This window comes from Chiloscyllium punctatum, chromosome 49 (genome assembly GCF_047496795.1).
Source record: "Chiloscyllium punctatum isolate Juve2018m chromosome 49, sChiPun1.3, whole genome shotgun sequence".
Lineage (NCBI taxonomy): Eukaryota > Metazoa > Chordata > Chondrichthyes > Orectolobiformes > Hemiscylliidae > Chiloscyllium > Chiloscyllium punctatum.
This window is the reverse complement of record NC_092787.1, coordinates 22,578,921-22,596,092: the sequence shown is the minus strand read 5'-3', so window position 1 is coordinate 22,596,092 and position 17,172 is coordinate 22,578,921. Positions and strand designations below refer to the sequence as shown.

The window sequence follows — 17,172 nt, the reverse complement described above, 5'->3', positions numbered from 1 at the left end:
TTCATATACCCATCCAGATGCCTTTTAAATGTAATTCTGAGTTAGACAGATTTTGATTAACAATGGAGTGACGAGGGTGCAGGGAGGAGTGTTATATTAGGACCACAAACAGATCAGCCTTGAGCTTAATAATGTGGAGGTGCCAATGTTGGACTGGGGAGGACAAGGTCAGTAGTCACATGACACCAGGTTATAGTCCAATGGGTTTATTTGAAATCACAAGCTTTCGGAGCGCTGCTCCTTCATCAGGTGAAGTGGAGGAAGTGAACAGGCACAGAATTTATAGGCAGAGAGATAACGGCAAGATAATTCCAGGAAAAATTCAAAGACCTGGTACATTCTATTAATGAGGAAAATATTCAAAGCTCATGTGTGATGATTAGAAGTTGATGGAGTGGTCTTTCATAATGGTTGTTGCTTCATGATTAATTGTGTCAACTTTCTGAGGTTGGGGGAACCTAAGACACAGTCACTGGATAATGGGCTGAGATGAGGACAAATATCTTCTTTCAGAACGGTTGTGAATCGTCATCAGGTGAAGTGGAGGGAAGTGAACAGGCACAGAATTTATAGGCAGAGAGATAACGGCAAGATAATTCCAGGTAATTACCACACTGTTTTGACACAGGGTTTTGGTCTCACATCCCGCCCGGATTTTGGGATTCTAAATTCCCCCCAAAAAACCTCAGTCCTCAGTGTCTCCCAGCATCTGATCTTGAAACCATCAGCCAACCTTGAGTAATGGGTAATCTTTGTGCCCCATAACTGCCAGAAAAATGACCATTTTCAACAGGAGGAGACCCAATCATTTTTGCCCCAATCTTCAACAGGGCTACTATTCTGGAGACCCTACTATAAATTAGGACAGAAGTGATGTAATCACTTGGCTCTTAAATCCATAGCCTTGGTACTATTTTGGAGAATTTGAACTCAATAAAATATTTGGAAGTAAGAATCTAATGATGACCATGACCACTGTCAGGGGAAAAACCTATCTGCTTCACTAATGCACTTTAGGGAAGGAAACTGGCATGCTGTGAATCTAGAGATGCAGCAACGTGGTTGACATTTAACTGCTCTCTGGTCAATAAATAAACAAGTAAAACAAATCAAATCAGCCACACCAACACTGTGGTTGCAATGGTGGGATAGAAGTCATGTATCTGGCTCACTCCCAGCCAATCACAGCCTCTCCCTTATGGAAAAGGCTCAGGTTGAGACCCTCAATGGAGGCACTTTCTCCATCCCCCTGGATAGCAGCAGCTGTGGCAACACTCAAATCCTAGCAGGACATAGTGTTCTACTTGATGAGTGCTCCTACCAGACTCGGTCTCCAATCCCCATACCACCACGTGCTGGTGCTGGGAATTGGACCTTCTAATGCGTACTCAGACCATGGAGGCCCGACGTCCAAAATTCTCCTCCTGTTCGCACCCCGCCTTGACGTGGACCTATATCAGCTGCTCATTACATTACCCTTGGCTCATAACTTCAGAAGTAAAATGGGAACCAATCCCTATCGAGGGCTGGAGACAATAGTTCCTCACCACCATTTTTTTGAGGACATTCGGAATGGGCTTCAGCTACCAGTTTTGTCCACTCAGAGAAAAACTGTACAGACTGAAATCCATCAGTCACACAAGTCTTTTCCACAGCTACAAGTTTCAAATCTCCAGTGAGGACAGGAGGTGTTAGCCCTTGCATTATGCACAGTTACCACATGGATGGTGCTTGCTGTTATTCGGAAAATTGCGCTTCACCTGCTGGGGGGCTCAGGAGGCCCTGGTTGTTTTCCCAGTTCACTTCAAAGGTGTAGAAGCAGATCAAGGACCAGAGATCAAGGAAGACGGTTCCCATGCTGTTGAGTTGGTCTGCGAGCCAGAACTCGGCGAAGCTGACCTTATGGAATGGAGCTGTTACCGAGCGACTCTGTGTGGAAGGAATCGGACACGGCAACGATTAAAGTCTGGGCCCTGTCACCGATCAGAGACAAGATGAGAGTGGTGCTGGAAAAGCACAGCAGGTCAGGCAGCATCCGAGGAGCAGGAGAATCAATTCCTGATGAAGGGCAACCTGCCCAAAACATCGCTTTTTCCTGCTCCTCGGATACTGTCTGATCTGCTGTGCTTTTCCAGCACCACTCCCATCTTGTCTCTGATCTCCAGCATCTGCAGTCCGCCCTTTCACCTTGTCACTGATCAGCTGAATTGTGCAATCTTGTGACTCAGCAACAGGTCATTCAGCCTTCGTTTCCCTGTGCTGGCTTTTAAAAGACTTTATCTAACACATCTCCCACCTCCAAGTGCCTGATGTCCCATTGCCATAGCCTAATGATGCCCCCTTCGCGTATTTATCTAGCTCCCCGTTAAAAATTCCTGTTGAATCTGGTCTCGCCACCCTGTTGGCAGTGCCTTCCAGATCAGAACAGCAAACGTATTTTTGATTCTCCTTGAAACGTTGGCGACATATAATAAACGTGTGTTTTCCAAGTCCATTGCTGGCAGCTCGGTCACTGAGTGCATTCAGGAGAGAGAGATTGACAGCTTTCTTGATATTAAAGTGTATGGGGTTGGTGCAGGGAAATAGCATGGTCACAGTTAAAATCTCATATTGGGTGCATTTGCCCATTTGGAGTCAATACTTAAAGTATGATCCCTCCGCAAGCAGCAAGGATGATAAAGCTGAAAACAGGAGCTCCCAATTCTGACTGCCCCTTCCCTTTATGAGTCAGCTAATTACTGGAAGTCTTCTGTTAATGGCATCATGGTGGGGCATCTATTCTGTCCTCTGCTGCTCTGCCATCCCCTTGACAGTAGGTACCTGGTGACCAACCCTCTACCAGCTGCTGAGGGTACTAGCGATGGTGGATGTAGGCAGGAGTTTCCCACCCTCCAGTGGGATAGCGGGGAGTGTAACCTTAACACTTGGCTGTCTCCAAAAGCACAAAGGGATTGTGAATATCTTGGGTGCAATGCTGCCAACACAATAATGCAGTGAGAGTCGAAGTAAATGGATACTTCCTTCCCAAACAGGTGATGTTTCTCCTACGCTGCAGCAAGGAATATACTTTGGCAAGACGTCATTGATTGAAATCTGAGGCCATGAAGTGCGCTATATAAACTGCAGGTTCTGCCTTTCACTTTCCCACTGCTGGTACACTTACCAGGACTTTCAATAACCAAACTCTGGACTTGTAGTAGAAGGTTTTGGTCGGGTTCAAAAGCAGCAGCAACATGAATCCGTACAGGAGCAGGGGATTGACTGACATCGGAGTGTGGATGTAAGTACTGAAGAGGCAGGCCAGCAGGCTGACACACCACAGGACCCCGAGGAAACCTGCCAACTGGCAACGGAAAATAGACATGAGGAACTCTCAATAGATTGGCCTATCCGACATATAGGTTGCACTGAGACAATTTGTTGGGAAGTGATGGCCTAGCTGTATTATTGCTGGTTTGCTCATGCAGAGACACAGGTAATGCCCTGGGGACTTGGGTTTGAATCCAGCAAAGACAAATGGTGGAATTTGAATTCAATAAAAATCCAGAGTTAAGGATCTAATGATGACCATGAACCCATTGTCGGAAAAACCCGTCTGGTTCACTGATGTCCTTTAGGGAAGGAAACTGCTATCCTTGCTTGGGCTCGTCTACATGTGACTCCCAAACCACAGCAATGGGGTTGACTCTGAACTGGCCCCTAGGCAATTAGGGATGGGTAATAAATGCTGGCCCGGCCAGTGATGTCATTGGCCTGTGAATGAATATTTGTTTTAAAAAAAATGCCCAGCCCTTTGATATTAAATCATTAAAAATAGGGCATTGTTTATTGTCCATCCCAGGTTGGCGATGCAGAACTGGCTGGATGCAAACCAAAGGCTTGTTCGGCTATTTCAGAGGAGCTAAAGTTCTCACCTCACAAATACGCCAAGTAAGGTTGGCGGATTTTCTCATGACAATCGAACAACACCCTGGTCACGTTTTCTGATATCAACTTCTCACTTTCCTCAGCTTTGACATTCTCAACCTGCCCCCGTGGGATTTGAACCCACCTCCTCAGATCGGTAACACAGGCTTCACCTGTATGTAGAACGTTGCACCAATTCCTACTCTGGAACTTGAATCAAACCAGGCCAGCTGTTGGTACAACAGCTCAACATAAAGTATTAGGTTACATTGATATCCTTTAACCCCTACCTCCTCCAATTAGCCAGTTAGCTCAATTGGCTGAACATCAAGGGTGCGAATCAGATTAACACCAGCATCCTTATTCAGTGGGGGCAGTCTTGGAGCCATACCTTGCCCATAGAAGCGGGAGTAGGCCATTCAGCCCATCAAGTCTGCTCACCATTCAATATGATCTAATCATTCTCAACTCCACCTTCCTGCCCTTTCCCCATTATAACACCATGGCACTTTTCTGTGGTTTGGCAGATAATTCCCAACAGCTCACCTACAGGTAGAGGATAGACGAAGACTAAGCCCATTTCTTTGACCTTGACATGGTTAAAGTAAGTGATCATAATCCTAGCAGCTCATTGGGCTGCTCTCTCAGTCGTGGGAGGTGGTAGTTTAACCTGAGGGTCACCATGTCTCAGGCGAGGCAAAAGGCTGAGAAGGAGAGTCCTTCATGGTAACCTCAGCTGGTGCAGGACGGTGGACCAGCCATCTAACCAACTGAGCTAACCAGCTCCAATCTTGACACAACAGCAGCTTCCACTATTGACCTTTAGGAAAGATATCATCAGACTCACCTCGAAGAATTGTTGATGGGAGAGATGGTTCCTAGGGTCAAGTTCAAAGATTAGAGTGTGGTTCACTCCTGCCTTTCTCCAGCCATAGGTGTTAATTCCCAACAGGAAGACAAACTCAATCATGATGAAACCTCCTCTATAAGCCCTAAGTAGGGGCCACATGCTGGCTTCCTGGGATACATAGATACCTGGGGCAAAAGAAATCAAATTCAGCAAGGATCAATGCCTGTGAATGTGAGACAACAGGATTGTCATTAAACCAAACACTGATGTCAGATTCTTCTTTATAAAGTCAACCTTCGCAGACATGTTACGACACACTTTGGAGAAGGTGGGCCTTGATCCCAGATGAACTGCCCCAAAAGCAGGCTGAGACGATGGTTGAAAAAAAATAGTAACCCATGATTCAAGGCCAAATCTCCCGATCTTCAAACATTCTCTCTCCCAAGTTACAGGTTGGCATTTCTGAAATTGCCAAATAAAAAGATTCACAGGTACAATAGTGAAACTGAGCGGTTCTACCCATAAGGAATGGCTGACCAAATGGGATTTCTCCAGAAGAAGGAATACCTATTCTCATAGATGCTGAGTCAACCGAGGGCATCGGATAATTGTGTCTGTTCAACTACTGTGTCAATTATATCAGCAAAAGGCAGGAGAATGGTACTGAGCTCTGATGCTCATTGGATAGCAAGTGTAGACACGATGGGCTGAATCCTTCTTCGGGATAATCTGGGTAAAATGTAGTCTCCTGCTCTTTTTTTCCTTATTCCTTTGAATAGTGGAGAACCAATTTGTCACTGATTGGCTGTGGAAGGTGGGGTCCAACTGGGTGAGGTGATTAGAGGCAGAAATTCTTGCGAAGCCTCCAGATATCTGTACAACTGAGCTGACAACCTTTCATCTGCTTCCTGCTTCCTCACAATCTTCATCTGAAGAAAGCGTAAGAAGAAAAAACACAAACCCTGCGAAGAATGTAATACATTCCAGACCACCTCACCTGTGAATATTTAGTTTTGTGGAAGTGTTACTTGCGAGAGCACCAGGGAAAGGTAAAAATTGAACGTCCTTCCTTTCTAAACTATTCATGTTGAGTTGCAGCAAGTAACACCATCCGTGCCCTGGGCCTGTCGGTCCTGGGAGGGTGGAGTGGCACGTGAAGGCCGTACCACGGGTCTGCCAGACTCTCACTGTGCAGCCTGAGAACTAGGCCGCACTCTACTCATTAGCCCCCTTTGACAGTCAATGTCGTATTGACCTGTTTTAACCGGAGATGACTGTCTGCTGTAGTCACTTGATCTGCATACGTCACTGAATTATTCATATCAACCTGTCAGCAGTGTTGTTTACAAATAACCTGAGAATACATAATGAGACCTTGGCTTCTTTGTTGGTTGTCTGGCGCCAAAAGCTTACCTTTGATAATGATCAGCACCATGAGGACCAGTATGATTCCACACTGCAGACCCACGCGGAATGTTATCCACACTGGAGGAGTCTGAGGGGTTAGAGAGCATAGCACTGGAAGGTCGCACTTTAGGATTTCAGCAGGTGTCTGTAAAACCTCAGGCCCAGCAAGCATTCCCCCAAAATATCTCCAAGAAACATACACCATCCAATCACTGACACTCAGACACTCTAATCCCATTCTGTCTCTCTCACACACACACAAACCAATCTGTCTGACACACACACAATCCAATCTCTCTGACGTGCACACACACATATACATACACACATGATCCAATCTCTCCCGCTCTCACACACACACGCGCACACGATCCAATGTCTCTCTCACATACACACACGAACCAATCTCTCCCTCACACACAAACATGCACACACATACTCCAATCTCTCTCTCACACACACGCAAACACATACAATCTAATTTCTCTCACACACACACGATCCAATCTCTCTCACACACACGATCCAATCTCTCCCTCTCTCTGACACACACAATCCAATCTCTATCTCTCTCACACACACACAAAATCCAATCTCTATCTCTCTCACACAAAAACACAATCCAATCTCTATCTCTCTCTCACACACACACACAATCCAATCTCTATCTCTCTCACACACACACAATCCAATCTCTATCTCTCTCACACACACACAAAATCCAATCTCTATCTCTCTCACACACACACAAAATCCAATCTCTATCTCTCTCACACACACACACAATCCAATCTCTCTCTCTCTCTCTCACACACACACAATCCAATCTCTATCTCTCACACACACACAATCCAATCTCTATCTCTCTCTCACACACTCACAATATCCAATCCCTTTCTTTCTCTGACACACGCACAATCCAATCTCCCTCTCACTCACACACACATGCACAATCCAATCTCCCTCTCACAGACACGCACAATCCAATCTCCCTCACACAAACACACATATACAGACACAATCCAATCTCTCTCTCTCTCACACACACACAATCCAATCTCTATCTCTCTCTCACACACACACAAACTATCCAATCTCTCTCTCTCTCACATACACACAATCCAATCTCTATCTCTCACACACAGACACGATCCAATCTCTATCTCTCTCCCACACACAGACAATCCAATCTCTATCTCTCTCACACACACAAAATCCAATCTCTTTCTCTCTCTGACACACACGCATAATCCAATCTCTTTCTCTCACACACACAATCCAGTCTCCCTCTCACACACACACAATCCAATCTCTCTCGCATATACACACACACAATGCAATCTCTTTCTCTCACCCACACACTCCAATTTCTGTCTCTCACAGGTATGCTCCCTCACACACACTCTCACAATATCCAATCTCTTTCGCTCTCTGACACACACAAACCAATCTCTATCTCTCACACACACACACAATCCAATCTCCCTCTCTCACACACACAATCCAATCTCTATCTCTCACACACAGACACACACGCATAATCCAATCTCTTTCTCTCACACACACAATCCAATCTCCCTCTCTCACACACACAATCCAATCTCTTTCTCTCACACACACGCATAATTCAATCTCCCTCTCTCACACACACAATCCAATCTCCCTCTCACACATACACACACACACACAATGCAATCTCCCTTTCTTTCACCGACACACTCCAATTTCTGTCTCTCACACACAATCCAATCTCTATCTCTCTCACCCACACACACAATATCCAATCCCTTTCTTTCTCTGACACACGCACAATCCAATCTCCCTCTCACTCACACACACAATCCAATCTCCCTCTCACAGACACGCACAATCCAATCTCCCTCACACAAACACACATATACACACACAATCCAATCTCTCTCTCTCTCACACACACACAATCCAATCTCTCTCTCTCTCACACACACGCAATCCAATCTCTATCTCTCTCTCTCACACACACACACACACACATACACAATCCAATCTCCCTCTCTCACACACACACACGCACACACAATCCAATCTCCCTCTCTCTCACACACACACACACACACACAATCCAATCTCTATCACTCTCTCACACAAAAACACAATCCCATCTCTATCTCTCTCTCTCACACACACACAATCCAATCTCTCTCTCACAAATACACACACACACAAAATCCAATCTCTTTCGCTCTCTGACACACACGCACAATCCAATCTCTTTCTCTCACACACACACACAATCCAGTCTCCCTCTCACACATATACACACACAATCCAATCTGCCTCTCTCACACACACAATCCAATCTCCCTCTCACAGACATGCACAATCCAATCTCCCTCACACAAACACACATATACACACAATCCAATCTCTATCTCTCTCAGACACACACACACAATCCAATCTCCCTCTCACACACACAATCCAATTTCTACCTCTCTCTCACACACACACACACAATCCAATCTCCCTCTCTCACACACACACAATGCAATCTCCCTTTCTTTCACCCACACACTCCAATTTCTGTATCTCACACGTATGCTCTCTCACACACACAATCCAATTTCTATCTCTCTCTCTCACACACAATCCAATCCCTATCTCTCTCACACACACATATACACACACAATCCAATCTCCCTCTCACACACACACACATACGCACACAATCCAATCTCTATCTCTCTCTCACACATATTCACAATATCCAATCTCTCTCTCTCTGACACACACTCACAATCCAATCTCTCTCTCGCTCACACACACATGCACAATCCAATCTCCCTCTCACAGACACACACAATCCAATCTCCCACACAAACAGACACAGCTACACACACACGCACACACACAATCCAATCTCCCTTTCACACATACAAAATCCAATCTCTATGTCTCTCTCACACACACACAAAATCCAATCTCTATCTCGCACACACACACGCACACAATCCAATCTCTATCTCTCTCTCACATGCAATCCAATCTCTATCTCTCTCACACACGCACACAATCCAAACTCTATCTCTAGCTCTCTCTCACACGCAATCCAATCTCTTATCACACACACACACACACACCAATCCCTATCACTCACACACACACACACACAATCCAATCTCTATCTCTCTCTCACACATATACACACACAATACAATCTTCCTCTCTCTCTCTCACACACACACACAAAATCCAACCTCTTTCTCTGTCTCTTTCACACACACAATCCAATCTCTATCTCTCTCTCTCACACACACACACACACAGACAATCTAATCTCTATCTCTTTCACACACATATACACACACAATCCAATCTCTATCTCTCTCACCACACATATACACACACAATCCAATCTCCCTCTCTGACACAGACACACATTCCAATCTCTATCTCTCTCTCACTCACACACACACAATCCAATCTCTCCATCTCTCACACACACACACACACAAAATCCAATCTCTTTCTCTCTCTGACACACACACACAATCCAATCTCCCACCTCAAACACACACACACACACAAACACAATTCAATTTCCCTCTCACACATATACACAGAAGTACAATCCAATTTCTCCTCTCTCTAACACACACAATCCAAGCTCTCTTCAACAAGTACGCACGCACATACAGACACACTACAATCTCTCATTCTCTCACACAAACAGACACAATCCAATCTCCCTCTCACATACACGCACAATCTAATCTCCCTCTCACACACACACACAATCCAATCTCTATCTCTCTCACACACACACACAATCCAATCTCTATCTCTCTCACACACGCACATACACAAAATCCAATCTTTCTCTCTCTGACACACACGCACAATCTTCCTCTTGCACACACATACACAATCCAATCTCCCTCTCTCACACACACAATCCAATCTCTCTCTCACATATACACACACACACAATCCAATCTGTATATCTCTCTGACACACACAATATCCAATCTCTTTCTCTCTCTGACACACACGCACAATCCAATCTCCCTCTCACTCACACACACATGCACAATCCAATCTCCCTCACACACACATACACACACAATCCAATCTCTCTCTCATATATACACCCACACACACACAACACAATCTCTCTTTCTCTCACCCACACACTCCAATTTCTGTCTCTCACACACACAATCCAATCTCTATCTCTCTCACACACACACACAATCCAATCTCTATCTCTCTCACACACACTCACAATATCCAATCCCTTTCTCTCTCTGACACACACGCACAATCTAATCTCCCTCTCACTCACACACACACACGCACAATCCAATCTCCCTCACATACACGCACAATCCAATCTCACACACACACACACAAAATCCAATCTCTATCTCTCTCACACACACACACAAAATCCAATCTCTATCTCTCTCTCTCACACACACACACATGCACACGCACAATCCAATTTCCCTCTCTCTCACACAATGCAATCTCTCCCTCTCACCCACACACTCCAATTTCTGTCTCTCACACGTATGCTCTCTCTCACACACAATCCAATCTCTGACGTGCACACACACATATACATACACACACGATCCAATCTCTCCCGCTCTCTCACACACACGCACACACGATCCAATGTCTCTCTCACATACACACACAATCCAATCTCTCCTGCTCTCACATACACACGATCCAATGTCTCTCTCACATACACACACGATCCAATCTCTCCTGCTCTCACATACACACGATCCAAAGTCTCTCTCACATAAACACACGATCCAATCTCTGTCTCACACACAAACAAACATGCAAACACATACTCCAATCTCTCTCTCTCACACACACACACGCAAACACACACGTTCCAATTACTCACACACACGCGATCAAATCTCTCTCATACACACAATCTAATCTCTCTCACACACACACACGATCCAATCCCCACCCACGGTCTCACCACCCCCCACAGACAGACACACACCCACACAAAATCCAATCTCTTACACACACGCACAATCCAAATACCCTCTCACACCCAATCCAATCTCACTCTCATATACACACACAATCCAATCTCTCTCCGACACACACGCACAGTCCAATCTCCCTCACTCAAACACACATATACACACACAATCCAATCTCTATCTCTCTCAGACACACACACACAATCCAATCTCTATCTCTCACACACACATATACACACACAATCCAATCTCCCTCACACACACACACACACACAATCCAATCTCTACCTCTCTCTCACACACACACGCAATCGAATCTCCCACTCACACACACAAACATATACACACACAATCCAATCTCCCTCTAACACACACAAAATCCAATCTCTATCTCTCACTCACACACACACAAACCAATCTCTTTATCTCTCTGACACACACACACAATCCTATCTCCCTCTCACACACACAATCCAATCTCCCTCTCACACAAACACACACACACACACAATGCAATCTCCCTTTCTCTCACCCACACACTCCAATTTCTGTATCTCACACGTATGCTCTCTCACACACACAATCCAATCTCTATCTCTCTCACACACACACACAATCCAATCTCTATCTCTCTCTCACACACAAAATTCAATCTCTATCTCTCTCACACACACACACAATCCAATCTCTATCTCTCTCACACACACAAAATTCAATCTCTATCTCTCTCACACACACACACAATCCAATCTCTATCTCTCTCACACACACAAAATTCAATCTCTATCTCTCTCACACACACACACAATCCAATCTCTATCTCTCACACACACATATACACACACAATCCAATCTCCCTCTCTCTCTCACACACACAAAATCCAACCTCTATCTCTCTCTCACACACACACAATCCATTCTCTATGTCTCTCTCACACACACACAATCCATTCTCTATGTCTCTCTCACACACACACACAATATCTAATCTCATCTCTCTCTGTCACACACGCACAATCCAATCTCCCTCTCACTCACACGCACAATCTAATCTCCCTCTCACTCACACGCACACAATCCAATCTTGATCTCTCTCACACACACAATCCAATCTCTATCTCTCACATATACACGCACAATCCAATCTCCCTCTCTCTCACACACACACACACACACAAAATCCAATCTCTATCTCTCTCACGCACACACAATCCAATCTCTATCTCTCTCACACACGCACATACACAAAATCCCTTCTCTATTTCTCACACACACACACACACAATATCCAATCTCTTTCTCTCTCTGACACACACGCACAATCCAATCTCCCTCTCACTCACACACACATGCACTATCCAATCTCCCTCTCACAGACACGCGCAATCCAATCTCCCTCACACAAACACACATGTACACACACAATCCAATCTTTGTCTATCTCACACACACACACACACAATCCAATCTCTATCTCTCTCTCTCTCACACACACACACACAATCCAATCTCTATCTCTCTCTCTCTCACACACACACACACAATCCAATCTCTATCTCTCTCTCTCACACACACACACACAATCCAATCTCTATCTCTCTCTCTCACACACACACACAATCCAATCTCTATCTCTCTCTCTCACACACACACACACACACACAATCCAATCTCCCTCCTCACACACACACACAATTCAATCTCCGTCTCACACATATACACACACACGTACAATCCAATTTCTCCTCTAACACACACAATCCAAGCTCTCTTCAACAGGTATGCACGCACATACAGATACACTACAATCTCTCATTCTCTCACACAAACAGACACAATCCAATCTCTCTCTCACACATGCAATCCAATCCCCTCTCACACACACACACACAATCCAATCTCCCTCTCACATACACGCACTATCCAATCTCTCTCTCTCTCACTCACACACACAATCCAATCACCCGCTCACACATATACACACACAGATTTCAATCTCCCTCTCTCACACACACAATCCAATCTCTCTCTCACATATATACACACACACACACACAATGCAATCTCTTTCTCTCACCCTCACACTCCAATTTCAGTCTCTCACACATATGCTCTCTCACACACACAATCCAATCTCTATCTCTCTCTCTCTCTCACACACACACAATCCAATCTCCCTCTCTCTCTCACACACACACAAAATCAAATCTCTCTCTCTCTCTCACACACACACACACAATCCAATCTCTCTCTCATACACACACACACACACACACACACGCTCTCTCTCTCTCACCCACACACTCCAATTTCTGTCTCTCATACGTATGCTCTCTCTCACACACAGTCAAATCTCTCTCTCTCTCACACACACACACACAATCCAATCTCTATCTCTCTCTCTCTCACACACACACACACACACACACACAATCCAATCTCTATCTCTCTCACACGCACATATACACACACAATCCAATCTCCCTCTCTGGCACAGACACACATTCCAATCTCTCTCTCTCTCTCACACACACAAACACAATCCAATCTCCCTCTCACACATATACACACACAATCCAATCTCTCTCTCATACACACACACACACAACACAATCTCTCTTTCTCTCACCCACACACTCCAATTTCTGTCTCTCACACGTATGCTCTCTCACACACATAATCCAATCTCTATCTCTCTCACACACACTCACAATATCCAATCCCTTTCTCTCTCTGACACACACGCACAATCCAATCTCCCTCTCACTCACACACACATGCACAATCCAATCTCCCTCTCAGTCACGCACAATCCAATCTCCCTCTCAGTCACGCACAATCCAATCTCCCTCACACAAAAACACAGACACAATCCAATCTCCCTCACACACACACACACACAATCCAATATTCCTCTCACACACACACGCACAATCCAATCTCCCTCTCACATACACGCACAATCCAATCTCCCTCACACACACACACACACAATCCAATATTCCTCTCACACACACACGCACAATCCAATCTCCCTCTCACATACACGCACAATCCAATCTCTCTCACACACACACACACAAAATCCAATCTCTATCTCTCTCACACACACACACAAAATCCAATCTCTATCTCTCTCACACACACACACACACAATCCAATTTCCCTCTCTCTCACACAATCCAATCTCTCTCTCACATATACACACACACAATCCAATCTCTCTCACCCACACACTCCATTTTATGTCTCTCACACGTATGCTCTCTCACACACACAATCCAGTCTCTATCTCTCTCACACACAGACACACATTGCAATCTCTATCTCTCTCTCACACTCACACACACACACAAAATCCAATCTTTATATCTCTCACATACACACACAAAATCCAATCTGTTTCTCTCTAACACACAAACACAATCCAATCTCCCTCTCACACATATACACACACAACACAATCTCTCTTTCTCTCACCCACACACTTCAATTTCTGTCTCTCTCACGTATGCTCTCTCACACACACACAATCCAATCTCTATCCCTCTCTCACACACACAATCCAATCTCTATCCCTCTCTCACACACACAATCCAATCTCTATCCCTCTCTCACACACACAATCCAATCTCTATCCCTCTCTCACACACACAATCCAATCTCTATCCCTCTCTCACACACACAATCCAATCTCTATCTCTCTCACACACACTCACAATATCCAATCCCTTTCTCTCTCTGACACACATGCACAATCCAATCTCCCTCTCAGTCACGCACAATCCAATCTCACACACACAAACACACACACACAATCCAATATTCCTCTCACACACACACACGCACAATCCAATCTCCCTCTCACATACACGCACAATCCAATCTCTCTCACACACACACACACACACAAAATCCAATCTCTATCTCTCACACACACACATACACAATCCAATTTCCCTCTCTCACACACAATCCAATCTCTCTCTCACATATACACACACACAATGCAATCTCTCTCTCTCACCCACACACTCCAATTTCTCTCTCACACGTATGCTCTCTCTCACACACAATCCAATCTCTCTGACGTGCACACACATATACATACACACACAATCCAATCTCTCCTGCTCTCACATACACACGATCCAATGTCTCTCTCACATACACACACAATCCAATCTCTCCTGCTCTCACATACACACGATCCAATGTCTCTCTCACATACACACACAATCCAATCTCTCCTGCTCTCACATACACACGATCCAATGTCTCTCTCACATACACACACGATCCAATCTCTGTCTCACACACAAACATGCAAACACATACTCCAATCTCTCTCTCTCACACACACGCAAACACACACATTCCAATTACTCTCACACACACGCGATCCAATCTCTCTCATACATACAATCTAATGTCTCTAACACACACACACAATCCAATCCCCACTCCCGCTCTCACCCCCCTCCCACAGACAGACACACACACACACAATCCAATCTCTCTCTTACAGACACCCACACAAAATCTAATCTCTTACACACACGCACAATCCAAATACCCTCTCACACACAATCCAATCTCACTCTCATATACACACACAATCCAATCTTTCTCTCTCTCACATATACACACACACAATCCAATCTCTTTATCTCCCTGACACACACACAATCCAATCTTTCTCTCTCACACACACACGCACAATCCAATCTCTTTCTCTCTCTGAAACACACGCACAATCCAATCTCACACACACACACACACAATCCAATCTCCCTCTCACATACACACACACACGGACACACACACAATGCAATCTCTCTTTCTTTCAACCACACACTCCAATTTCTGTCTCTCACAATGTCTATCTCTCTCACACACACAATCCAATCTCTCTCTCACATATACACACACAATCCAATTTCTCTGACACACAAATCCAATCTCTATCTCTCTCCCACACACAATCCAATCTCTATCTATCTCTCCCTCTCACACACACACACACACAATCCAATCTCCATCTCTTTCACATACACAATATCCAATCCCTTTCTCTCTCTGACACACACGCACAATCCAATCTCCCTCTCACTCACACACACTCCGATCTCCCTCACACAAACACACATATACACACACAATCCAATCTCTATCTATTTCTCTCTCTCACACACACACACACAATCCAATCTCTATCTCTCTCACACATACACAATCCAATCTCTATCTCTCTCACACACAAACACACAAAATCCAATCTCTATCTCTTTCACACACACACACAATCCAATCTCTATCTCACACATACACATATACACACACAATCCAATTTCCATCACACACACACACACACATACACACACAATCCAATCTCCCATCTCTCACACACACACATTCCAAACTCTATCTCTCTCACACTCACACACAGGCAATCCAATCTCCTTCTCACACACACACACACAAACACAATCCAATCTCCCTCTCACATACACACACACACACAGACACACACACAATGCAATCTCTCTTTCTTTCAACCACACACTCCAATTTCTGTCTCTCACGTGTATGCTCTCTCACACACACAAAATCCAATCTCTTTCTCTCTCACACACAATCACAATATCCAATCCCTTTCTCTCTCTGACACACACGCACATTCCAATCTCCCTCTCATACACACGCACATTCCAATCTCCCTCTCATACACACACACAATCCAATCTCTATCTCTTTCACACACACACAATCCAATCTCTATCTCTCTCACACACACACACAATCCAATCTCTATCTCACACACACACACATATACACACACAATCCAATCTCCATCTTACAAACATACATATACACACACAATCCAATCTCCCGTCTCTCACACACACACACAATCCAATCCAATCTCCCCCTCACACACACAATCCAATCTCCCCCTAACACACACACATATACACACACAATCCAATCTCTATCTCTCTCTCACACAC

General features: G+C 44.7%; 1 protein-coding gene across 1 annotated transcript in view; it reads right to left on the bottom strand.

The window, feature by feature from the left end:
- Positions 1–17,172, bottom strand: part of LOC140469376 (xenotropic and polytropic retrovirus receptor 1 homolog) — a 131,629-nt gene that overhangs the window by 13,927 nt on the left and 100,530 nt on the right. The window contains exons 7-10 of the mRNA XM_072565828.1: positions 6,170–6,251; positions 4,754–4,941; positions 3,164–3,343; positions 1,761–1,929 (exon numbers count right to left, since the gene is read on the bottom strand). Of these exons, the coding sequence (XP_072421929.1) occupies positions 1,761–1,929; positions 3,164–3,343; positions 4,754–4,941; positions 6,170–6,251 (619 nt within the window). The remainder of the gene's footprint in view (positions 1–1,760; positions 1,930–3,163; positions 3,344–4,753; positions 4,942–6,169; positions 6,252–17,172) is intronic.